The sequence below is a fragment of the Salmo salar genome, chromosome ssa04, assembly GCF_905237065.1.
Source record: "Salmo salar chromosome ssa04, Ssal_v3.1, whole genome shotgun sequence".
NCBI classification, from domain to species: domain Eukaryota; kingdom Metazoa; phylum Chordata; class Actinopteri; order Salmoniformes; family Salmonidae; genus Salmo; species Salmo salar.
This window is the reverse complement of record NC_059445.1, coordinates 90,022,418-90,048,551: the sequence shown is the minus strand read 5'-3', so window position 1 is coordinate 90,048,551 and position 26,134 is coordinate 90,022,418. Positions and strand designations below refer to the sequence as shown.

Genomic DNA, 26,134 nt, shown 5'->3' with positions numbered 1-26,134 from the left:
TCTCTGATTGGTTGATGTGGTTACTAGGCTACCGATCGCCTTCGACCTGCTTGTGTTGAAGAGGAAGTGGAATAGTTTCATCACCTGGGCAACCGTCTCTCTGCTGCTCTTCCTGGTGAGACACATACACACACACACACACACACACACACACACACACACCCACTACCCACTGACTCAGTGACTGAGTTATGAATATTTGTTAAGAACTTTGTCATTATCTTTAGTTGATCGCTATGTAAGGAGAAGAAGCACTCAGAACTAATCGTGTGTGTGTGTGTGTGTGTGTGTGTGTGTGTGTGTGTGTGTGTGTGTGTGTGTGTGTGTGTTCCAGGTGCCTCTGATGGCGGTGGATTCTTGTTGCTATGGGAAACTGGTCGTTGCTCCCCTCAATATTCTACTCTATAATGTCTTCACCCCCCATGGCCCAGATCTCTATGGTAAACACACACACACACACACGTTAGGTAGGTTCTCTGAAGCAGTTAGCTAGCTAGGTCCTCTTCTGAAGCAGCTAGCTAGCTAGCTAGGTCCTCTTCTGAAGCAGCTAGCTAGCTAGCTCGCTAGGTCCTCTTCTGAAGCAGCTAGCTAGCTAGCTAGCTAGGTCCTCTTCTGAAGCGGCTAGCTAGGTCCTCTTCTGAAGCGGCTAGCTAGGTCCTCTTCTGAAGCGGCTAGCTAGGTCCTCTTCTGAAGCGGCTAGCTAGGTCCTCTTCTGAAGCGGCTAGCTAGGTCCTCTTCTGAAGCGGCTAGCTAGGTCCTCTTCTGAAGCGGCTAGCTAGGTCCTCTTCTGAAGCGGCTAGCTAGGTCCTCTTCTGAAGCAGCTAGCTAGGTCCTCTTCTGAAGCAGCTAGCTAGGTCCTCTTCTGAAGCAGCTAGCTAGGTCCTCTTCTGAAGCAGCTAGCTAGGTACACTACCGTTCCAAAGTTTGGGTGTCACTTAGAAATTTCCTTGTTTTTTAAATAAAAGCAAAAAAAATGTGTCCATTAAAATAACATCAAATTAGTCAGAAATACAGTATAGATTTGGTTAATGTTGCAAATGACTATTGTAGCTAGAAACCAGAATAGAAACAGATGCCTCACAAGTCCTCAACTGGCAGCTTCATTAAATGGTACCCACAAAACACCAGTCTCAACGTCAGCAGTGAAGAGGCGACTCCGGGATGCTGGCCTTCTAGGCAGAGTTCCTCTGTCCAGTGTCTGTGTTCTTTTGTCCATCTTAAACCTTTATTTGTATTGGCCAGTCTCAGATAAGGCGTTTTCTTTGCAACTCTACCAGCATCCCGGAGTCGCCTCTTCACTGTTGACGTTGAGACTGGTGTTTTGCGGGTACTATTTAATGAAGCTGCCAGTTGAGGACTTGTGAGGCGTCTGTTTCTCAAACTAGACACTCTAGTGTACTTGTCCTCTTGCTTTTATAATTTATTTAAAAAAATAAAACAAATCAAATTTACATAAGTATTCAGACCCTTTACTCAGTATTTTGTTGAAGCACCTTTGGTAGCGATAACAGCATTGAGTCTTCTTGGGTATGATGCTACCAGCTTGCCACACCTGTATTTGGGGAGTTTCTCCCATTCTTCTCTGCAGATCATCTCAAGCTCTGTCAGGTTGGATGGGGAGCGTCGCTGCACAGCTATTTTCAGCTCTTTCCAGAGATGTTTGATCGGGTTCAAGTCCGGGCTCTGGCTGGGGCACTAAAGGACATTCAGAGACTTATCCTGAAGCCACTCCTGCGTTGTCTTGGCTGTGTGCTTAGGGTCGTTGTGCTGTTGGAAGGTGAACCTTCGCCCCAGTCTGAGGTCCTGAGCGCTCTGGAGCAGGTTTTCATCAACGATCTCTCTGCTCCATTCATCTTTGCCTTGATCCTGACTAGTCTCCCAGTCACTGACGATAAAAAAAAAAAATGATGATGCAGATAATCTTGTTTCTCATGGTCTGAGAGTCTTCAGGTGCCTTTTGGTCCAACTCCAAGCGGGCTGTCATGTGCCTTTTACTGAGGAGTGGCTTCCGTCTGGCCACTCTACCATAAAGGCCTGATTGGTGAAGTGCTCCAGAGATGGTTGCCCTTCTAGAAGGTTCTCCCATATCCACAGAGGAACTCTGGAGCTCTGTCAGAGTGACCATCGGGTTCTTGGTCACCTCCCTGATCAAGGCCCTTCTCGGAGCTCTACGGACAATTCCTTCAACATTTACATTTAAGTCATTTAGCAGACGCTCTTATCCAGAGCGACTTACAAATTGGTGCATTCACCTTATGATATCCAGTGGAACAACCACTTTACAATAGTGCATCTAAATGTTTTAAGGGGGGGGGTTAGAAGGATTACTTTATCCTATCCCAGGTATTCCTTAAAGAGGTGGGGTTTCAGGTGTCTCCGGAAGGTGGTGATTGACTCCGCTGTCCTGGCGTCGTGAGGGAGCTTGTTCCACCATTGGGGTGCCAGAGCAGCGAACAGTTTTGACTGGGCTGAGCGGGAACTGTGCTTCCTCAGAGGTAGGGAGGCGAGCAGGCCAGAGGTGGATGAACGCAGTGCCCTTGTTTGGGTGTAGGGCCTGATCAGAGCCTGAAGGTACGGAGGTGCCGTTCCCCTCACAGCTCCGTAGGCAAGCACCAATCGTCTTGTAGCGGATGCGAGCTTCAACTGGAAGCCAGTGGAGAGAGCGGAGGAGCGGGGTGATGTGAGAGAACGTGGGAAGGTTGAACACCAGACGGGCTGCGGCGTTCTGGATGAGTTGTAGGGGTTTAATGGCACAGGCAGGGAGCCCAGCCAACAGCGAGTTGCAGTAATCCAGACGGGAGATGACAAGTGCCTGGATTCGGACCTGCGCAGCTTCCTGTGTGAGGCAGGGTCGTACTCTGCGAATGTTGTAGAGCATGAACCTACAGGATCGGGTCACCGCCTTGATGTTAGTGGAGAACGACAGGGTGTTGTCCAGGGTCACGCCAAGGTTCTTAGCACTCTGGGAGGAGGACACAATGGAGTTGTCAACCGTGATGGCGAGATCATGGAACGGGCAGTCCTTCCCCGGGAGGAAGAGCAGCTCCGTCTTGCCGAGGTTCAGCTTGAGGTGGTGATCCGTCATCCACACTGATATGTCTGCCAGACATGCAGAGATGCGATTCGCCACCTGGTTGTCAGAAGGGGGAAAGGAGAAGATTGTGTGTCGTCTGCATAGCAATGATAGGAGAGACCATGTTAGGATATGACAGAGCCAAGTGACTTGGTGTATAGCGAGAATAGGAGAGGGCCTAGAACAGAGCCTTGGGGGACACCAGTGGTGAGAGCACGTGGTGCGGAGACAGATTCTCGCCACGCCACCTGGTAGGAGCGACCTGTCAGGTAGGACGCAATCCAAGCGTGGGCCGCGCCGGAGATGCCCAACTCGGAGAGGGTGGAGAGGAGGATCTGATGGTTCACAGTATCAAAGGCAGCCGATAGGTCTAGAAGGATGAGAGCAGAGGAGAGAGAGTTAGCTTTAGCAGTGTGGAGAGCCTCCGTGACACAGAGAAGAGCAGTCTCAGTTGAATGACCAGTCTTGAAACCTGACTGATTTGGATCAAGAAGGTAATTCTGAGAGAGATGGCAAGAGAGCTGGCCAAGGACGGCACGTTTAAGAGTTTTGGAGAGAAAAGAAAGAAGGGATACTGGTCTGTAGTTGTTGACATCGGAGGGATCGAGTGTAGGTTTTTTCAGAAGGGGTGCAACTCTCGCTCTCTTGAAGACGGAAGGGACGTAGCCAGCGGTCAAGGATGAGTTGATGAGCGAGGTGAGGTAAGGGGAGAAGGTCTCCGGAAATGGTCTGGAGAAGAGAGGAGGGGATAGGGTCAAGCGGGCAGGTTGTTGGGCGGCTGGCCGTCACAAGACGCGAGATTTCATCTGGAGAAAGGGGGGAGAAAGAGGTCAAAGCACAGGGTAGGGCAGTGTGAGCAGGACCAGCAGTGTCGTTTGACTTAGCAAACGAGGATCGGATGTCGTCGACCTTTTTTTCAAAATGGTTGACGAAGTCATCCGCAGAGAGGGGGGGGGGGAGGATTCAGGAGGGAGGAGAAGGTGGCAAAGAGCTTCCTAGGGTTAGAGGCAGATGCTTGGAATTCGACCTCATGGCTTGGTTTTTGCTCTGACGTGCGCTGTCAACTGTGGGACCTTATATAGACAGGTGTGTGCTTTTCCAAATCATGTCCAGTCAATTGAATTTACCACAGGTGTTGTAGAAACTTCTCAAGGATGATCAATGTAAACAGAATGCACCTAAGCTCAATTTCTAATGTCAAAGCAAAGGGTCTGAATACTTATGTAAATAAGGTATTTCTGTTTTTTATTTGTAATACATTTGCAAAAAATTCAAAACCTGTTTTCTCTGAGGAAATTGTTTTATTTAATACATTTTAGAATAAGGCTGTAACGTAACAAAATGCGGAAAAAGTCAAGGGTTCTGAATACTTTCCGAAGGCACTGCACACACAATCTGTAAGGTCCCTCAGTCGAACACAGATTCAACCACAAAGACCAGGGGAGGTTTTCCAATGCCTCGCAAAGAAGGGCACCGATTGGGTAGATGGATAAAAATAAATAAAAGCGGACATTGAATATCCCTTTGAGCATGGTGAAGTTACCAATTACACTTTGGATGGTGTATCAATACACACAGTCACTACTGCGTCGGGTCAGGGCAACGCACTGCGTCGGGTCAGGGCAACGCGCTGCGTCGGGTCAGGGCAACGCGCTGCGTCGGGTCAGGGCGACGGTATTGCACTGCGTCGGGTCAGGGTGACGGTATTGCACTGCGTCGGGTCAGGGTAACGCGCTGCGTCGGGTCAGGGCGACGGTATTGTACTGCGTCGGGTCAGGGCAACGCGCTGCGTCGGGTCAGGGCAACGGTATTGCACTGCGTCGGGTCAGGGCGACGGTATTGCACTGCGTCGGGTCAGGGCGACGGTATTGCACTGCGTCGGGTCAGGGTGACGGTATTGCACTGCGTCGGGTCAGGGTAACGCACTGCGTCGGGTCAGGGCGACGGTATTGCACTGCGTCGGGTCAGGGCGACGCACTGCATCGGGTCAGGGCAACGCACTGCGTCGGGTCAGGGCGACGGTATTGTACTGCGTCGGGTCAGGGCGACGGTATTGTACTGCGTCGGGTCAGGGTGACGGTATTGTACTGCGTCGGGTCAGGGCGACGCGCTGCGTCGGGTCAGGGCGACGGTATTGTACTGCGTCGGGTCAGGGTGACGGTATTGTACTGCGTCGGGTCAGGGCGACGCTATTGTACTGCGTCGGGTCAGGGCGACGCGCTGCGTCGGGTCGGGCGACGGTCTGCGTCGGGTCAGGGCGACGGTATTGTACTGCGTCGGGTCAGGGCAACGCGCTGCGTCGGGTCAGGGCGACGGTATTGTACTGCGTCGGGTCAGGGTAACGCGCTGCGTCGGGTCAGGGCGACGGTATTGTACTGCGTCGGGTCAGGGTAACGCGCTGCGTCGGGTCAGGGCGACGGTATTGTACTGCGTCGGGTCAGGGCGACGCGCTGCGTCGGGTCAGGGCGACGGTATTTTACTGCGTCGGGTCAGGGCAACGCGCTGCGTCGGGTCAGGGTAACGCGCTGCGTCGGGTCAGGGCGACGGTATTGTACTGCGTCGGGTCAGGGCAACGCGCTGCGTCGGGTCAGGGTAACGCACTGCGTCGGGTCAGGGCGACGCACTGCGTCGGGTCAGGGCGACGGTATTGCACTGCGTCGGGTCAGGGCAACGCGCTGCGTCGGGTCAGGGCAACACACTGCGTCGGGTCAGGGCGACGGTATTGCACTGCGTCGGGTCAGGGCAACGCGCTGCGTCGGGTCAGGGCAACGGTATTGTACTGCGTCGGGTCAGGGCGACGCACTGCGTCGGGTCAGGGCGACGGTATTGCACTGCGTCGGGTCAGGGCGACGCGCTGCGTCGGGTCAGGGCGACGCGCTGCGTCGGGTCAGGGCGACGCGCTGCGTCGGGTCAGGGCGACGCGCTGCGTCGGGTCAGGGCGACGGTATTGTACTGCGTCGGGTCAGGGCGACGGTATTGTACTGCGTCGGGTCAGGGCGACGCACTGCGTCGGGTCAGGGTAACGCGCTGCGTCGGATCAGGGCGACGGTATTGCACTGCGTCGGGTCAGGGCGACGGTATTGCACTGCGTCGGGTCAGGGCGACGGTATTGCACTGCGTCGGGTCAGGGCGACGCGCTGCGTCGGATCAGGGCGACGGTATTGCGCTGCGTCGGGTCAGGGCGACGCGCTGCGTCGGATCAGGGTGACGGTATTGTACTGCGTCGGGTCAGGGTAACGCGCTGCGTCGGGTCAGGGCAACGCGCTGCGTCGGGTCAGGGCGACGGTATTGTACTGCGTCGGGTCAGGGCAACGCGCTGCGTCGGGTCAGGGTAACGCGCTGCGTCGGGTCCGGGTAACGCGCTGCGTCGGGTCAGGGCGACGGTATTGTACTGCGTCAGGTCAGGGCGACGGTATTGTACTGCGTCGGGTCAGGGCGACGCGCTGCGTCGGGTGAGGGCGACGCGCTGCGTCGGGTCAGGGTTACGCGCTGCGTCGGGTCAGGGCGACGGTATTGTACTGCGTCGGGTCAGGGCGACGCGCTGCGTCGGGTCAGGGTTACGCGCTGCGTCGGGTCAGGGCGACGCGCTGCGTCGGGTCAGGGTGAAAGAATGTCATCGGCAAGAACTAGGGAGTTTTTTTAGGATGAAACAGAAATGGAGCAAAGCACAGGCAAAATCTTAGAGGAAATCCTGGTTCAATCACCTTTCAGCAGGACAATAACCTAAAACACAATGCCAAAGTGGCGTAGGTGTAGTTTTGACTTCAATCGGCTTGAAAATCTATGGCAAGACTTGAAAATTGCTGTCTAGCAATGATCAACATCTACCTTGACAGAGATTAAAACATTTTTCAAAGAATAATGTGCAAATATTGTACAATCCAGGTGTGCAAAGCTCTTATAGACCCAGAAAGATCACAGCTGTAATCACTGCCAAAGGTGATTCTGACATGTATTGACTCAGGCATTTGAATACTTATTTAAATGTGAGATTTCTGTATTTCATTTTCAATATATGTGCAAACATTCCTAAAAACATGTTTTCACTTTGTCATTGTGGCGTATTGTGTGTAGATGGGTGAGGGGGAAAATAATCGATTTAATCCATTTTGAATTCCGGCTGTAACACAACAACATGTGGAGTAAATTATGTTATTATGGTTATGAATACTTTGTGAAGGCCTTGTAGTTGGTGTCCTTCCTGAGATTGGAAGGACAATGTTACCAACAAATAAAAATAAAGAAGTTAAATGTTTTACCTTAAACAGGGAGTCACCAACGAGACCAGGGTCTCTTTCACAAGGAAACTCTGCCTATACAATTCAGAAGACAAAATCCAAATCAGATACAGTGTAAAACAAACTATTCCAATCAAAAGTTCCCCAATCATTATTTTAAATTGCCCGATCGGCACCGGAACAATTGAAATGCATTTTGTGATTGGTTGCAGCAATGAGGTGCATTAAAACTAGAAGTGGATTTACCTAGTTCTGTGGAGACCTGAGGAATCTCCAGTTAACTAACCCTTGTGAATAAGCTTTGTATCTTTGTTTTTATACTTTAACACTGAAGTGAGGTAAGTTGGAAGCTTGTTTAGTAGAGCTTTGTAGACAAAAAGGGAATAATGAAGTCATTTACAGCACTTTAATGAGGACCAGCCAACCTTTTTGATGCAGTGGTGAGTATTAAAACGAATGGCACCCTGGGATTGGAAGGACAGTGTTACCAACTCAGCGGCCCTGTGGTTAGTGTCCTCCCTGGGGTTGGAAGGACAGTGTTACCAACTCAGCGGCCCTGTGGTTAGTGTCCTCCCTGGGATTGGAAGGACAGTGTTACCAACTCAGCGGCCCTGTGGTTAGTGTCCTCCCTGGGGTTGGAAGGACAGTGTTACCAACTCAGCGGCCCTGTGGTTAGTGTCCTCCCTGGGGTTGGAAGGACAGTGTTACCAACTCAGCGGCCCTGTGGTTAGTGTCCTCCCTGGGGTTGGAAGGACAGTGTTACCAACTCAGCGGCCCTGTGGTTAGTGTCCTCCCTGGGGTTGGAAGGACAGTGTTACCAACTCAGCGGCCCTGTGGTTAGTGTCCTCCCTGGGGTTGGAAGGACAGTGTTACCAACTCAGCGGCCCTGTGGTTAGTGTCCTCCCTGGGGTTGGAAGGACAGTGTTACCAACTCAGCGGCCCTGTGGTTGGTGTCCTCCCTGGGATTGGAAGGACAGTGTTACCAACTCAGCGGCCCTGTGGTTAGTGTCCTCCCTGGGATTGGAAGGACAGTGTTACCAACTCAGCGGCCCTGTGGTTAGTGTCCTCCCTGGGATTGGAAGGACAGTGTTACCAACTCAGCGGCCCTGTGGTTAGTGTCCTCCCTGGGGTTGGAAGGACAGTGTTACCAACTCAGCGGCCCTGTGGTTAGTGTCCTCCCTGGGATTGGAAGGACAGTGTTACCAACTCAGCGGCCCTGTGGTTAGTGTCCTCCCTGGGATTGGAAGGACAGTGTTACCAACTCAGCGGCCCTGTGGTTAGTGTCCTCCCTGGGATTGGAAGGACAGTGTTACCAACTCAGCGGCCCTGTGGTTAGTGTCCTCCCTGGGGTTGGAAGGACAGTGTTACCAACTCAGCGGCCCTGTGGTTAGTGTCCTCCCTGGGGTTGGAAGGACAGTGTTACCAACTCAGCGGCCCTGTGGTTAGTGTCCTCCCCTGGGGTTGGAAGGACAGTGTTACCAACTCAGCGGCCCTGTGGTTAGTGTCCTCCCTGGGGTTGGAAGGACAGTGTTACCAACTCAGCGGCCCTGTGGTTAGTGTCCTCCCTGGGGTTGGAAGGACAGTGTTACCAACTCAGCGGCCCTGTGGTTAGTGTCCTCCCTGGGGTTGGAAGGACAGTGTTACCAACTCAGCGGCCCTGTGGTTAGTGTCCTCCCTGGGGTTGGAAGGACAGTGTTACCAACTCAGCGGCCCTGTGGTTAGTGTCCTCCCCTGGGATTGGAAGGACAGTGTTACCAACTCAGCGGCCCTGTGGTTAGTGTCCTCCCTGGGATTGGAAGGACAGTGTTACCAACTCAGCGGCCCTGTGGTTAGTGTCCTCCCTGGGATTGGAAGGACAGTGTTACCAACTCAGCGGCCCTGTGGTTAGTGTCCTCCCTGGGGTTGGAAGGACAGTGTTACCAACTCAGCGGCCCTGTGGTTAGTGTCCTCCCTGGGATTGGAAGGACAGTGTTACCAACTCAGCGGCCCTGTGGTTAGTGTCCTCCCTGGGGTTGGAAGGACAGTGTTACCAACTCAGCGGCCCTGTGGTTAGTGTCCTCCCTGGGGTTGGAAGGACAGTGTTACCAACTCAGCGGCCCTGTGGTTAGTGTCCTCCCTGGGGTTGGAAGGACAGTGTTACCAACTCAGCGGCCCTGTGGTTAGTGTCCTCCCTGGGGTTGGAAGGACAGTGTTACCAACTCAGCGGCCCTGTGGTTAGTGTCCTCCCTGGGGTTGGAAGGACAGTGTTACCAACTCAGCGGCCCTGTGGTTAGTGTCCTCCCTGGGGTTGGAAGGACAGTGTTACCAACTCAGCGGCCCTGTGGTTAGTGTCCTCCCTGGGGTTGGAAGGACAGTGTTACCAACTCAGCGGCCCTGTGGTTAGTGTCCTCCCTGGGGTTGGAAGGACAGTGTTACCAACTCAGCGGCCCTGTGGTTAGTGTCCTCCCTGGGGTTGGAAGGACAGTGTTACCAACTCAGCGGCCCTGTGGTTAGTGTCCTCCCTGGGGTTGGAAGGACAGTGTTACCAACTCAGCGGCCCTGTGGTTAGTGTCCTCCCTGGGGTTGGAAGGACAGTGTTACCAACTCAGCGGCCCTGTGGTTAGTGTCCTCCCTGGGATTGGAAGGACAGTGTTACCAACTCAGCGGCCCTGTGGTTAGTGTCCTCCCTGGGATTGGAAGGACAGTGTTACCAACTCAGCGGCCCTGTGGTTAGTGTCCTCCCTGGGATTGGAAGGACAGTGTTACCAACTCAGCGGCCCTGTGGTTAGTGTCCTCCCTGGGATTGGAAGGACAGTGTTACCAACTCAGCGGCCCTGTGGTTAGTGTCCTCCCTGGGATTGGAAGGACAGTGTTACCAACTCAGCGGCCCTGTGGTTAGTGTCCTCCCTGGGATTGGAAGGACAGTGTTACCAACTCAGCGGCCCTGTGGTTAGTGTCCTCCCTGGGATTGGAAGGACAGTGTTACCAACTCAGCGGCCCTGTGGTTAGTGTCCTCCCTGGGATTGGAAGGACAGTGTTACCAACTCAGCGGCCCTGTGGTTAGTGTCCTCCCTGGGATTGGAAGGACAGTGTTACCAACTCAGCGGCCCTGTGGTTAGTGTCCTCCCTGGGATTGAAATGTTGGGAGTACGATGCCGAGCCATTCCAAAGAAGGTAAAAATGAGACCCAATGCGTCTCTGGCTCTCAGGATTAAAGGGATACTTCCGGATCTTAACAATGAGGCCCTTTATCAACTTCCCAGATAAACTTGTCAGATAAACTTGTGGAGATGATTTTTATGTCAATGCGTACAGTTTGAAGGAAGTTGCTAACTAGCACTAGTGCAATTCCTAACTAACGTTAGCAGAATCACTGGAAGAATATGGGCATCTTTTCAGGAGACTGAAAAGATTTGGCATGGGTCCTCAGATCCTCACAAGGTTCTACAGCTGCACCATCAAGAGCATCCTGACTGGTTGCATCACTGCCTGGTATGGCAACTGCTCGGCCTCCGACCGTAAGGCACTACAGAGGGTAGAGCAAACGGCCCAGTACATCACTGAGGTCAAGCTGCCTGCCATCCAGGACCTCTATACCAGGCGGTGTCAGAGGAAGGCCCTAAAAATTGTCAAAGACTCCAGCCACCCCAGTCATAGACTGTTCTCTCTGCTACCGCACTGCAAGCTGTACCGGAGCACCAAGTCTAGGTCCAAGAGGCTTCTAAACAGCTTCTACCCCCAAGCCATAAGACTCCTGAACATCTAATCAAATGGCTACCCAGACTATTTGCATTGCCCCCCTCCCCCTCTTTACACCACTGCCACTCTCTATTGTCATCTATGCATAGTCACTTTAATAACTCTACCTACATGTACATACTACCTCAACTAACCGCTGCCCCCGCAAATTGACTCTGTACCGGTACCCCTGTATATAGCCTCCACATTGACTCTGTACCGGTACCCCCTGTATATAGCCTCCACATTGACTCTGTACCGGTACCCCCTATATATAGCCTCCACATTGACTCTGTACCGGTACCCCCTGTATATAGCCTCCACATTGACTCTGTACCGGTACCCCCTGTATATAGCCTCCACATTGACTCTGTACCGGTACCCCCCTGTATATAGCCTCCACATTGACTCTGTACCGGTACCCCCTGTATATAGCCTCCACATTGACTCTGTACCGGTACCCCCCTGTATATAGCCTCCACATTGACTCTGTACCGGTACCCCCCTGTATATAGCCTCCACATTGACTCTGTACCGGTACCCCCCTGTATATAGCCTCCACATTGACTCTGTACCGGTACCCCCTGTATATAGCCTCCACATTGACTCTGTACCGGTACCCCCTGTATATAGCCTCCACATTGACTCTGTACCGGTACCCCCTGTATATAGCCTCCACATTGACTCTGTACCGGTACCCCCTGTATATAGCCTCCACATTGACTCTGTACCGGTACCCCCCTGTATATAGCCTCCACATTGACTCTGTACCGTAACACCCTGTATATAGCCTCCACATTGACTCTGTACCGGTACCCCCTGTATATAGCCTCCACATTGACTCTGTACCGGTACCCCCTGTATATAGCCTCCACATTGACTCTGTACCGGTACCCCCTGTATATAGCCTCCACATTGACTCTGTACCGGTACCCCCTGTATATAGCCTCCACATTGACTCTGTACCGGTACCCCCTGTATATAGCCTCCACATTGACTCTGTACCGGTACCCCACTCTGTTGTATTCAGCATTTACTCTGTACGGTCTACACACCTGTTATATTCAGCATTTCACTGTGAGGTCTACTACACCTGTTGTATTCAGCATTTCACTGTAAGGTCTACTACACATGTTGTATTCAGCATTTCACTGTGAGGTCTACTACACCTGTTGTATTCATTTCCTTGATGTCTACTACACTGTTGTATTCTCTTTAACTGTGATTGTCTAGCTCCGTTGTATCAGCATTTCACTGTGAGGTCTACTACACCTGTTGTATTCAGCATTTCACTGTGAGGTCTACTACACCTGTTGTATTCAGCATTTCACTGTGAGGTCTACTACACCTGTTGTATTCAGCATTTCACTGTGAGGTCTACTACACCTGTTGTATTCAGCATTTCACTGTGAGGTCTACTACACCTGTTGTATTCAGCATTTCACTGTGAGGTCTACTACACCTGTTGTATTCAGCATTTCACTGTGAGGTCTACTACACCTGTTGTATTCAGCATTTCACTGTGAGGTCTACTACACCTGTTGTATTCAGCATTTCACTGTGAGGTCTACTACACCTGTTGTATTCGGAGCATGTGACTAATAAAATGTGATTTATTTATCTGCTTGCATACCAGTAGATACCCATAAACTTCCAGTCATTGCACTAACGTTAGTTAGCATTGGCTGATGAAACTACCTCTAACTTCCTTCATACTGGACACAGAGATATACAAATGGTATCTATTAGTTGATCTGATTCTGGGGAAGTTGATAAAGGGCCTCATTGCCGGAATCCCTTTAAGGAGTTAGGCCTTACCCCAATCTATCATATACTAGCGTCCTGTCCAGGGGCTGTACTTGTACATCAAGCTGCCTCACGCTACAGAAACAGGAGATGGGCTCCTGCTCATATGAGCTGTTCTGGGTCAAGCCAAGGCTTGTGCAAGGCTATTTGCAATTTTTTTTGCATGAAACATGACTACATTTTTACAGTTTATGATTGATTTATACTGTGTTTTGTATCATAACATTGATCTAACACTGTGTGGCGTGCTTGCGTTGTGCATTATGTGTTTAGGTACAGAGCCGTGGCCATTCTACTTTATAAATGGTTTCCTGAACTTCAATGTGGTGTTTGTCCTGGCGCTGCTGTCTCTACCGCTCACTGCTCTGATGGAGGCCCTGCTACAGCGCTTCAACGGTAACACGCACCCACCCACACACCCACGCACGCACCCACCCACGCACGCACGCACCCACGCGCACATGCAAACCCACCCACGCACACACACACACCCACGCACCCACCCACGCACCCACCCACACACACGCACACGCAAACCCACGCACACACGCAAACCCACCCACACACCCACGCGCACACACACCCACGCACGCACCCACCCACCCACCCAGGCACGCACCCACCCACACAGGCAGTATACAGGTTTGGCTCCAGAGATAAGTTAATGTTACAGTTAAATGATATTTATTCATAGAAATGAAATGTACGCAGTGTAGCTGGTGTTATAGCGGTGCAGCTCCCAACTAACCATAACAGGCACCATGTCAAACAATTCAAATGGAAAGAAAAATACAGCCAAAATAGGCAAACAATCAACAACCACTGATGGATATCAAGAATCTACTATGTAAAGAAATATTTGGTGTATATAAACAGTGGCACTAACATACAATGTGCAGTAGTAGAAATAATTAGAATAAGCAATGTCGGGGATACGGTCTTTAAATTCACTGAGTGAAACGGGAAGTGACCAGTGGTTCAATGTCTCTACAACATGGGACGGCAGCTTTGGTTGTGTGTTCGTGAGTATGAGGTGTGTGATTTAGCTTTTGTGTGAGTGAATGTGCATCACCTGGTAGACGCTAGTGATGGCTGTTCAAAAGTCTGGTGGCCTGGTAATAGAAGCTGTTTTTTGGTCTCTCGGTCCCGGCTCTGATGCACCTGTACTGTCTCCGTCTGTCGGATGGTAGCCGAGTGAACCGTCCGTGGCTCGGGTGGCTGAGGTCCTTGATGATCTTCTTCTTGGCCTTCCTTTGACATCAGGTGCTGTAGATGTCCTGGAGGGCAGGCAGCGTGGCCCTGGTGATGCGTTTAGCTGTCCGCACCACCTTCTGGAGAGCCATGCGGTTGAGGGCGGAGCAGTTGCCGTACCAGGCGGTGATGCAGCCCGATAGAATGCTCTCAATGGGGCATCTGTAGAAGTTTGTGAGGTTCTTGGTGGTCTTGCTAAATTTCTTCACTCGCCTGAGGTTGTAGAGGTGCTGTTGCGCTTTCTTCACCAAAATGTGGATGTGTCGAGACCATTTCAGGTCCTCAGTCATGTGCTGAGGAACTTGAAGCTTTTGACCCTATCTAGGATGGGGGCACTCTCCCTCTTCAGTTTCCTGTAGTTCACGATAAGCTCCTTCATTTTGTTGACGTTGAGTGAGCGGTTATTTTACTGGCACCACTCCGCCAGAGCTATCTATAACCTCCTCCCTGAAGGCTGTCTTGTCGTTGTTGGTAATCAGGCCTACCACTGACTGGTCGTCAGCAAACTTCTTGATTGAGTTGGTGTCGTGCGTGGCTATGCAGTCATGGCTGAACTGGGAGTACAGGAGGGGTCTGCGCGCACACCCCTGGGGGTCCCTGTGTTGAGGATCAACGTGGCAGAAGTGTTGTTGCCTACCCTCACCACCTGGCGTTGTCCTGTCAGGAAATCTAGGATCCAATTGCACAGGGAGGACTTCAGCCCCAAGGCCCTGAATTTGCAACAAGATGGCGCCGACGATGGTCGGCCTGTTGCTCGCTCCCAGCTGACTTTGCAGTCTTTTGTTTATTTTAGTAAATAATGATTTTGTCACAAATGTACTAGTATTATTTCCTATGACCGACAAGCACCTCTGGACATCAAATCTGAGATGACTTTCCAGAGCGGGATCCTCGCTCTAGACTGCAGTAGTTCCATTCATCACGGGAAAACACTGCTGGAGGAGGGGAAGGAGAGCTGGAGTTCTAGTCCGATTTAAGGAAAAGGGGAAACCACCCTCCGCTTCCTAGTATATTCCTTGCTAATGTACAGTCTCTAGACAATAAACTTTGTGAGTTCAGAGAGATAAAAGAGACTGTAACGTAATCTGCCTCAGAGACTTTGTTATCGGGGGAGATGCTTGATCATGCTATGCAGCTTACAGGGTTCTTGGTACATTGCGTGGACATGGTAAACGAGTTTTGTGGGAAAAACAAAGGCAGAGGAGTATGTTTTATGATTTCCCCCACACACACACACACACGCACAAGCCGACACCGCGCTAGCACTGAAGGAATTACATGGGACTTTGAAGAAATTGGAAACAAAATATCCAGAGGCCGCATTCATTCATCATAGCCGGGGACTTTAACAACGGACTGTTAAGGAAAATTCTACAGAATTTCCACCAACACATCTCTTGCCTCACTTTTGTGAATAATACATTGGATCATTGTTGTTCACCATTCTGAGATGGATTCAAAGCCCTCCTTTGGCAAATCAGACCACGCCTCCATTCTGCTCCTCCCCTCCTATAGGCAGAAATTAAAACGGAAAGCACCCGTGTTTAGGTCAGTCCAATGCTGGTCTGACCATTCGGAATCCATGCTATGCAACTGTTTTGATCATGCGGACTGGGATATGTTCCTTGCAGTTTCTGACGAATATACTGACTCTGTCTCTGAGTTCATCAGGAAGTGCATAGAGGATGTTGAACATACCCAAACCAGAAACCGTGTAAAGTACCGCATTTAACCTCTTACATCTAGACGTTCCGCTAGCGGAACACCTGCTCCAATATCCAATGATGGGCGTGGCGCGAAATACAAACTCCTCTAAAATCCGGAAACTTCCATTTTTCAAACATATGACTATTTTACAGCATTTTAAAGACAAGACTCTCCTTTATCTAACCACACTGTCTGATTTCAAAAAGGCTTTACAGCGAAAGCAAAACATTAGATTATGTCAGCAGACTACCCAGCCAGAAATAATCAGACACCCATTTTTCAAGCTAGCATATAATGTCACAAAAAAACAAAACCACAGCTAAATGCAGCACTAACCTTTGATCTTCATCAGATGACAACCCTAGGACATTATGTTATACAATGCATGCATGTTTTGTTCAATCAAGTTCATATTTATATCAAAAACCAGCTTTTTTACATTAGCATGTGACGTTCAGAACTAGCATACCCCCCGCAAACATCCGGTGAATTTACTAAATTACTCACGATAAACATTCACAAAAAACATAACAATTATTTTAAGAATTATAGATACAGAACTCCTCTATGCACTCGATGTCCGATTTTAAAATAGCTTTTCGGTGTAAGCACATTTTGCAATATTCTCAGTAGATAGCCCAGCCATCACGGCTAGCCATTTAGACACCGACCAAGTTTAGCCCTGACCAAACTCCGATTTACTATTACAAAAGTTTGATTACCTTTGTTGTCTTCGTCAGAATGCACTCCCAGGACTGCTACTTCAATAACAAATGTTGGTTTGGTCCAAAATAATCCATCGTTATATCCAAATAGCGGCGTTTTGTTCGTGCGTTCAAGACACTATCCGAAGTGTAAATAAGGGTCACGAGCATGGCGCAATTCGTGACAAAAGATTTCTAAATATTCCATTACCGTACTTCGAAGCATGTCAACCGCTGTTTAAAATCAATTTTTATGCCATTTGTCTCGTAAAAAAAGCGATAATATTCCGACCGGGAATCTCCGTTTAGGTAAACAGACGAAAGAAAACAAAGCATTCTGTCGAATCTTCTCAGGTTTTGACCTGCCAAATGAGTTCTGTTATACTCACAGACACCATTCAAACAGTTTTAGAAACTTTGGAGTGTTTTCTATCCAATGCTAATAATTACATGCATATTCTAGTTTCTGGGCAGGAGTAATAATCAGATTAAATCGGGTACGTTTTTTATCCGGTTGTGAAAATACTGCCCCCTAGCCATAACAGGTTAACCACAGTGAAGTGACTTGAAACATGGAGATGTATAAACAGACAACCTACTGTTTAAAACAGTAAACTGCTCTACATGACGTCTTCAATAAGCATTTCTATATACAACAGAATAATTTCCAAACATTTACAGAACCCGTCAAAAGTTTGGACACCTACTCATTGCAGGGTTTTTTTTTTGTATTTGTATTTATTATGGATCCCCATTAGCTGCTGCCAAGGAATTTTCCTGGGATCGAGCAACATTAGGGCAGTTTATACAATTTAAAAAAACATAATTCATTCACAGATTTCACAACACACTGTGTGCCCTCAGGCCCCTACTCCACCACTACCACATATATTACAGTACTAAATCCATGTGTATGTGTGTGCGTATGTTATCGTGTGTGTGTGTGCCTGTGTGTCTCTTCACAGTCCCCGCTGTTCCATAAGGTGTATATTTATCTGTTTTTTAAATCTGATTCTACTGCTGCATCAGTTACCAGATGTGGAATAGAGTTCCATGTAGTCATGGCTCTATGTAGTACTGTGCTCCTCCCATAGTCTGATCTGGACTTGGGGACTGTGAAGAGGCCACCTGACCACACTACTGAACAGTACTATAACACTAATATTTAGGACTAACTTATTCCTTGCCACCCATTCTGAAACTAACTGCAGCTCTCAGTATAACAGTAATATTTAGAGACCTCTGGTGGCATGTTTTTGTTTCATTTTTTACTATTTTGTATAATAATATGAAGACATTAAAGCCATGAAATAACACATGGAATCATGTAGTAACCAAAAAAGTGTTAAACAAATCAAAATATATTTGAGATTCTTCAAAGTAGCCTCCCTTCGCCTTGATGACAGCTTTGCATTCTCTTGATTCTCTCTCTTCATTCTCTCTCTCTTGCGTTCTTTGCATGTGTGTTTCCCACCTTGAAGCATGGAGGAGGAGGTGTGACGGTGTTGGGGTGCTTTGCTGGTGACACTAATCGTGATTTATTTAGAATTCATGGAACACTTTTTTATTTATTTATTTCACCTTTATTTAACCAGGTAGGCTAGTTGAGAACAAGTCCTTTATTTAGCCAGGTAGGCCAGTTGAGAACAAGTCCTTTATTTAGCCAGGTAGGCCAGTTGAGAACAAGTCCTTTATTTAGCCAGGTAGGCCAGTTGAGAACAAGTCCTTTATTTAGCCAGGTAGGCCAGTTGAGAACAAGTCCTTTATTTAACCAGGTAGGCCAGTTGAGAACAAGTCCTTTATTTAGCCAGGTAGGCCAGTTGAGAACAAGTCCTTTATTTAGCCAGGTAGGCCAGTTGAGAACAAGTCCTTTATTTAACCAGGTAGGCCAGTTGAGAACAAGTCCTTTATTTAACCAGGTAGGCCAGTCGAGAACAAGTCCTTTATTTAACCAGATAGGCCAGTTGAGAACAAGTCCTTTATTTAACCAGGTGGGCCAGTTGAGAACAAGTTCTCATTTACAACTGCGACCTGGCCAAGATAAAACAATTAATTAATGTAATTATTTTGCCTCTATGGCCTATTTATTGCCTACCTCACTACAATTCTACATTTGCACACACTGTACATTGATTTTCCTATTGTGTTATTGACTGTACGTCTGTTTGTGTAACTCTGTATTTGTTTGTGTCGCACTGCTTTGCTTTATCTTGGCCAGGTCGCAGTTGTAAATGAGAACTTGTTCTCAACTGGCCTACCTGGTTATATAAAGGTGAAATAAAATATTTAGAGGGCAAGTTGGTCAGGATGATATCTAAGAGGGTGCCCATGGTTATGGATTTAGGGTTGTACCAGGTAGGTTCCTTGATAATTTGTGTGAGATTGAGGGCATCTAGCTTAGATTATAGGACAGCCAGGGTGTTAAGCATGTCCCAGTTTAGATCACCTAACAGTACGAACTCTGAAGATGGATGTGGGGCGATCAATTCACATATGGTTTCCGGGGCACAGCTGGGGGCTGAAGGGGGTCTATAACAAGCGACAGAGACTGTGACGGTGAGAGACTCGTTTCTGGAAAAGTTTTTAAAAGTAGAAGCTCGAATTGTTTGGGCACAGACCTGGATAGTATGACAGAACTCTGCAAGCTATCTCTGCAGTAGATTGCAACTCCGCCCCCTTTGGCAGTTCTATCTTGTCGGAAAATGTTATAGTTTGGGATGGAAATTTCATGATTTTTTGGTGGCCTTCCTAAGCCAGGATTCAGACACGGCTAGGACATCCGGGTTGGCGGAGTGTGCTAAAGCAGTGAATAAAACAAACTTAGGGAGGAGGATTCTGATGTTAACATGCATGAAACCAAGGCTTTTATGGTTACAGAAGTCAACAAATGAGAGCGCCTGGGGAATGGGAGTGATGCTGGGGGCTGCAGGGCCTGGATTGACCTCTACATCACCAGAGGAACAGAGGAGGAGTAGGATAAGGGTACGGCTAAAGGCTATAAGAACTGGTCTTCTAGTGCGTTTGGAACAGAGAGTAAAAGGAGCAGGTTTCTTGGCGCGGAAGAATAGATTCAAGGCATAATGTACAGACAAGGGTATGGTAGGATGTGAGTACAGTGGAGGTAAACCTAGGCATTGAGTGACGATGAGAGAGGCTTTGTCTCTAGAGGCACCATTTAAGCCAGGTGAGGTCACCGCATGAGTGGGTGGTGGAACATAAGGGCTAGCTAAGGCATATTGAGCAGGGCTGGAGGCTCTACAGTGAAATAAGACAATAATCAGTAACCAAAACAGCAATAGACAAGGCATATTGACAGTAGGGAGAGGCATGTGTAGCCGAGTTATCATTGGGTCCAGTGAGTAACTAGGTGAGCTGGAGACACGGCGATTCAGATAGCTAGCAGGCCGGGGTTAGCAGCAGGCTAGCAGATGGGCCTCTGGGGGACGTCGCAACAGAAGAGCCTGTTGAAACCCCCTCGGACGGTTACGTCGGCAGACCAGTCGTGATGGATCGGTGGGGCTCCGTGTCGGCAGCAAAGGGTTCATGCCAATTGGCAAAATAAGTAGCCCAGGGATTTGTCTGATGGATCACTTCTGCTAGCCGGGAGATGAGCCTAGCTCGAGGCTCGCTCCAGGCTAACTGGTGCTTGCTTCGGGACAGAGACGTTAGCCAGGAGTAGCCTAGCTAGCTGCGATGATCCGGTGTAAAGGTTCAGAGCTTGCGGTAGGAATCCGGAGATGTGGTAGAGAAAAAGCTGTCCGATATGCTCTGGGTTGATATCGCGCTGTGCAGACTGGCAGGTGTTGCCTGGGCTGAGGCTGGCTGATGTCCGAGTTAACGGTGAAGACCGCTAGCATCACCATTAACTAGCTAGTAGCTAGTTAGCTGGCTAGCTTCTGATGGGGTTTCCTGTTCTAAAGTATAAAATAGCAGATCCGTACCACATTGGGTGAGGCAGGTTGCAGGAGAGTATATTCAGTCTGTAGATGGAAATTGATTTTTAAAAATATATATGAAGAAAACGATATATACACGGGACGGGACAAGACAAAACAGACATCCGACTGCTACACCATCTTGGAAAGCTGTCACTTATACAGCATGGCTACCACAGCATTCAAATCAAATTTATTTATATAGCCCTTCGTACATCAGCTGATATCTCAAAGTGCTCACAGCATTCTGGTTTGGGCTTAGTGGGACTATCATTTGGTTTTCAACAGAACAATGACCCAAAACACACTTCCAGGCCGTGTAAGGGCTATTTGACCAAGAGGGAGAGTGATGGAGTGCTGCATCAGATGACCTGTCCTCCACAATCACCTGACCTCAACCCAGTTGAGATGGTTTGGGATGAGTTGGACCGCAGAGTGAAGGAAAAGTAGCCAACAAGTGCTCAGCATATGTGGGAAATCCTTCAACACTGTTTGAAAGCATTCCAGGTGAAGCTGGTTGAGAGAATGCCAAGAGTGTGCAAAGCTGTCATTAAGGCAAAGGGTGGCTATTTTGAAGAATGAAAAATAAAATATATCTATTTTTATTTGTTTAACACTTTTACATTTTTGGTTACTATATGATTCCATAGTTCTGATGTCATCACTATTATTCTACAATTTAGAAAATAGTAAAAATAAAGAAAAACCCTTGAATGAGTAGGTGTGTCCAAACTTTTGGTACTGTAACTTTTGGTACTGTATATTCAATAATAAATACAAATTCTTAACATTTCCAATACATTTTTCTTTACTCTAACGTGTGTGTGTGTGTGTGTGTGTGTGTGTGTGTGTGTGTGTGTGTGTGTGTGTGTGTGTGTGTGTGTGTTACAGTGCAGAACCTGGGAAAGCCATATTGGTTGACTCTGTCTCCTATGTACCTGTGGATGCTGGTGTTCTTCACCAGACCTCATAAAGAGGAACGCTTCCTGTTCCCCATCTACCCTCTCATCTGTCTGGCAGGGGCCGTAGCACTGTCTTCACTACAGGTACACACACACACACACACACACATAGTTTGCTGATACAGGCCATTGTCGTGGAGCTCATCTCTGTGCATCCACCTAACACTAGTTCTGTGAAAATCACTGCTGTCTCCCATGACTGCCGTAGCTATGGGACACCGGCAGACGACGACGCAAACCAACTGATTTCTGAGAACAGTCCTATTACTTTGGTGCAGTACAAATTCATCAGTAAGCTGGCAAACTAGCTCAATCAACCGTGCTTGATCAGCAGAGCAAACCTGTTCCAGTTAGCAGGTTAATGCTAGCTTGTATGAATGGCCGTTACGATAACTAGGTTGCCAGCTTGTTGATGAAGTTGTGGGGCTGTTCTCAGAAATCAGTACGTATCTGACTGACAGCTGTACCTCGCTAATTTGGAACATTTGGCCAACTCGATAACGCAGCAGAAAGCTGTCAGCTGTGCTGCAGAACTCTGTGCACTATTCATGGCAGATCAGCCTCTTTTTGAGGATGAAAGGTGGTTCATTAGACAATGTCACCTTGGTAATGTTGTGGCATTGTATTGAAGCCTAACTACTTTTCATCTATCCCATGAGTGTTAGCGAGTTAGCGCGACGGCCGTCTGCGTTGATCGGTCTGCTATCTGACGTCAGACAATGGATAAAGACATGCGTTTCCTGTGTATTGATCAAGTGTTTTCTGTTTTGTAGAAGTGTTACCACTTCCTGTTCCAGCGGTATCGTCTAGAACACTACACGGTGTCGTCTAATTGGCTGGCTGTGGGAACACTGATCCTCTTCACTCTGCTGTCTCTGTCCAGATCAGTAGCCCTGTTCAGAGGTCCGCACACACACACACACACACACACACACACACACATACATACACACATACATACATACATACATACATACATACATACATACATACATACATACATACATACATACATACATACATACATACATACATACATACATACACTTAGGTTGGAGTCATTAAAACTCGTTTTTCAACCACTCCACAAATGTCTTGTTAACAAACTATAGTTTTGGCAAGTCGGTTAGGACATCTACTTCACTTATAATTCACTGTATCACAATTACAGTGGGTCAGAAGTTTACATACACTAAGTTGACTGTGCCTTTAAACAGCTTGGAGAATTCCAGAAAATGATGTCATGGCTTTAGAAGCTTCTGATAGGCTAATTGACATAATTTGAGTCAATTGGAGGTGTACCTGTGGATGTATTTCAAGGCCTACCTTCAAACTCAGTGCCTCTTTGCTTGACATCATGGTCCTTGGTGTAAAGCAGTGTAGGGCCTCCCGAGTGGTGCAGCGGTCTAAGGCACTGCATCGCAGTGCTTGAGGCATCACTACAGCCCCTGGTTTGATCCCAGGCTGTGTCACAACCGGCCGTGACCGAGAGACCCATGAGGCGGCGCACAATTGGCCCAGCGTTGTCCGGGTTAGGGGAGGGTTTGGCCGGCTGGGATGTCCTTGTCCCATCGCGCTCTAGCGACTCATTGTGGCGGGCCGGGTGCCTGCATGCTGACCCCGGTCGCCAGTTGGACGGTATTTCCTCCGACACATTGGTCCGGCTGGTCACAAGGGTTAAGCGAGCAGTGTATCAAGAAGCATTGCAGCGATGGGCGAGCAGGGGGCGTGTTTCAGAGGACGCATAGCTCTCGACCTTCACCTCTCCCGAGTCCGTAGAGGAGTTGCAGCGACGGGACAAGACTGTAACTACCAATTTGTAACAAAATTATGTTCATATTTTTTCCCAAATTCTGTTTTCTCAGTTTTATTTTTCTGGTTTTAGATCTTTTGTTTTTTTACTCTGAATACTTAACTACAGAAACAACAACTGGATGTTCTGAGTCCATGTCAATGCATAAAACACATCTGAATAAAACTATGAACAGTGAATTTGGAAATTCAGACCCCTTCCCCTTTTCCACATTTTGTTACTTTACAGCCTTTTTATTCTAAAATTGATTAAATTGGGGGGGTTTTCTCATCAATCTACACAAAATTCCCCATAAAGACAAAGTAAAAACAGTTTTAATTTATTTTTATTTTTTCAAATGTATTGAAAATAAAAAAAATCCTTATTTACATAAGTATTCAGACGCTTTGCTATGAGACTCGAAATTAAGCTCAGGTGCATCCTGTTTCCATTGATCATCCTTGAGATGTTTCTACAATTTGGGAGGGCCAGTAGGAGGCACCGTTTCCTCTGGTCTAAAAAAAAATATCCCAATGCCCCAGGGCAGTGATTGGGGATATTGCCCTGTGTAGGGTGCCGTCTTTCGGATGGGACGTCAAACGGGTGTCCTGACTCTCTGTGGTCTCTATAGATCCCATGGTACTTATCGTAATAGTAGGGGTGTATAACCCCGGTGTCCTGGCTAAATTCCCAATCTGGCCCTCATACCATCACGGCCACCTAATCATCCCCAGCTTCCAATTGGCTCATTCATCCCCTTCCTCTCCCCTGTAACTATTCCCCAGGTCGTTGCTGTAAATGAGAACGTGTTCTCAGTCAACTTACCTCGTTAAATAAAATAAATAAACTTGATTGGAGTCCTCCTGTGGTAAATTTCATTGATTGGACATGATTTGGAAAAGCACACATTTGTCTATATAAGGTCCCACAGTTGACAGTGCATGTCAGAGTAAAAACCAAGCCATGAGGTCTGAAGGAATTGTCCGTAGAGCTCTGAGACAGGATTGTGTCGAGGCACAGATCTGGGGAAGGGTACCAAAACATTTCTGCAGCATTGAAGGTCCCCAAGAACACAGTGGCCTCCATCATTCTTAAAATAGAAGTTTGGAACCACCAAGACTCTTCCTAGAGCTGGTCAAACTGAAAGCTGTCATCAAGGCAAAGGGTGGCTATTTGAAGAATCTCAAATATAAAATATATTTTGATTTGTTTGTCACTTTTTTTGGTTACTACATGATTCCATATGTGTTATTTCAAAGTTTGGATGTCTTCACTATTATTCTACAATGTAGAAAATAGTAAAAATAAAGAAAACCCCTTGAATATGTGTGTTTATCCCTCCAGGCTACCACGCTCCACTGGACCTGTACCCAGAGTTCCACCGTATCTCGCGGGATCCGTCTCTCCACGCGGTCCCAAAGGGCCGGCCCGTCACTGTCTGTGTTGGGAAAGAGTGGTACCGGTTCCCCTCCAGCTTCCTGCTGCCCAACAAGTCAGTCTTCCTCGCTCTCTCTGACTGTCTCTTTGTATACCTCTTTGTTGATACCACATATTATCTAGATACTGACTGTTAGCACTATGGCAGCTTCCCACAAGGCTTTAGGTTTCTGTGTGGTCTATAGCAGCTTCCCACAAGGCTTTAGGTTTCTGAGTGTCTCTGTCTGGTCTATAGCAGCTTCCCACAAGGCTTTAGGTTTCTGTCTGGTCTATAGCAGCTTCCCACAAGGCTTTAGGTTTCTGAGTGTCTCTGTCTGGTCTATAGCAGCTTCCCACAAGGCTTTAGGTTTCTGAGTGGTCTATAGCAGCTTCCCACAAGGCTTTAGGTTTCTGAGTGTCTCTGTCTGGTCTATAGCAGCTTCCCACAAGGCTTTAGGTTTCTGAGTGTCTCTGTCTGGTCTATAGCAGCTTCCCACAAGGCTTTAGGTTTCTGAGTGTCTCTGTCTGGTCTATAGCAGCTTCCCACAAGGCTTTAGGTTTCTGAGTGTCTCTGTCTGGTCTATAGCAGCTTCCCACAAGGCTTTAGGTTTCTGAGTGTTCTTGATTGCATTGTGTTAGAATGCCAGTGTGTGACTGCCCTCTCTTCAGCTGGCAGCTGCAGTTCATCCAATCAGAGTTCAGAGGACAGCTGCCCCAGCCGTACGCTGACGGCCCATTGGCTACTCAAACTATCCCCGCCCACATGAACGACCAGAACCTGGAGGAGCCAACAAGATACGTGAGTCTCTGACCTCTGTGTGATGGTTGTGTTGTGGCGGCTGAGGTGTAAAAACTACCCAATTTGTCATACTTAAGAGGTAAGATACCTTAATAGAAAATGACTCAAGTGAAAGTCACCCAGTAAAATACTACTTGTATTGAGTAAAGCCATCGAGTTTTAAATGTACTTAAATCAAATAAACTTTTATTTGTCACGTACAAAGTAGGGTTGGGAGATGTCAACCTTTGTAATATCGTGGTTATGTACTCAATAAAACGTTGTGATATACGATGGTATAAAGATAATGATGTTGAAAGATAATGTTGTTGAAAGCCTGGGCAAGAGGCTAAGTGGCGAACATGAAGTGGAGGCAAATCTTTTCCAATATTCCTTTGTGGTGGAGCTTCAGCATGGAACAGGTGTGTCTGCGTGGTGCACACATGATGCAACAAAGTTGAGTCAACTGATGAGGAACGGGCTGTCTTACAGTGGTAGCTAGGTTGAGTCGTGAGTTAGTTTATAAATCATGGGCTGGACAGAAGCAAAGTGTACCGTCTTCAGAACTTGATTTTCCTCATCGTCTGTTAATCTGTATCTCCCATAAAGCTGAGATGGTGGATAGCCGATGCCCAGGGCCTATAAACTCCCACTTTCATTCTTAGACTTTTTTTAAAGCGTCAACTTTAGGACAATACCTTCTTACGTTATTCAAATATTTAGGAAATAAACTACTGTTGATAATTGTTCTAAAA

The 26,134-nt window shown here is 48.1% G+C and overlaps 1 protein-coding gene across 3 annotated transcripts in view; it reads left to right on the top strand.

Annotated features, from left to right (window-relative positions):
* The window catches only part of alg9 (ALG9 alpha-1,2-mannosyltransferase), a 70,939-nt gene that overhangs the window by 29,408 nt on the left and 15,397 nt on the right, over positions 1–26,134 (top strand). For 2 of the 3 annotated variants that reach the window (XM_045717513.1, XM_045717512.1), the window contains exons 7-13: positions 28–115; positions 335–440; positions 13,108–13,230; positions 21,323–21,477; positions 22,167–22,296; positions 24,530–24,677; positions 25,271–25,400. In XM_045717513.1, the coding sequence (XP_045573469.1) occupies positions 28–115; positions 335–440; positions 13,108–13,230; positions 21,323–21,477; positions 22,167–22,296; positions 24,530–24,677; positions 25,271–25,400 (880 nt within the window). The remainder of the gene's footprint in view (positions 1–27; positions 116–334; positions 441–13,107; positions 13,231–21,322; positions 21,478–22,166; positions 22,297–24,529; positions 24,678–25,270; positions 25,401–26,134) is intronic. The other variant, XM_045717514.1, reaches the window with a different exon arrangement.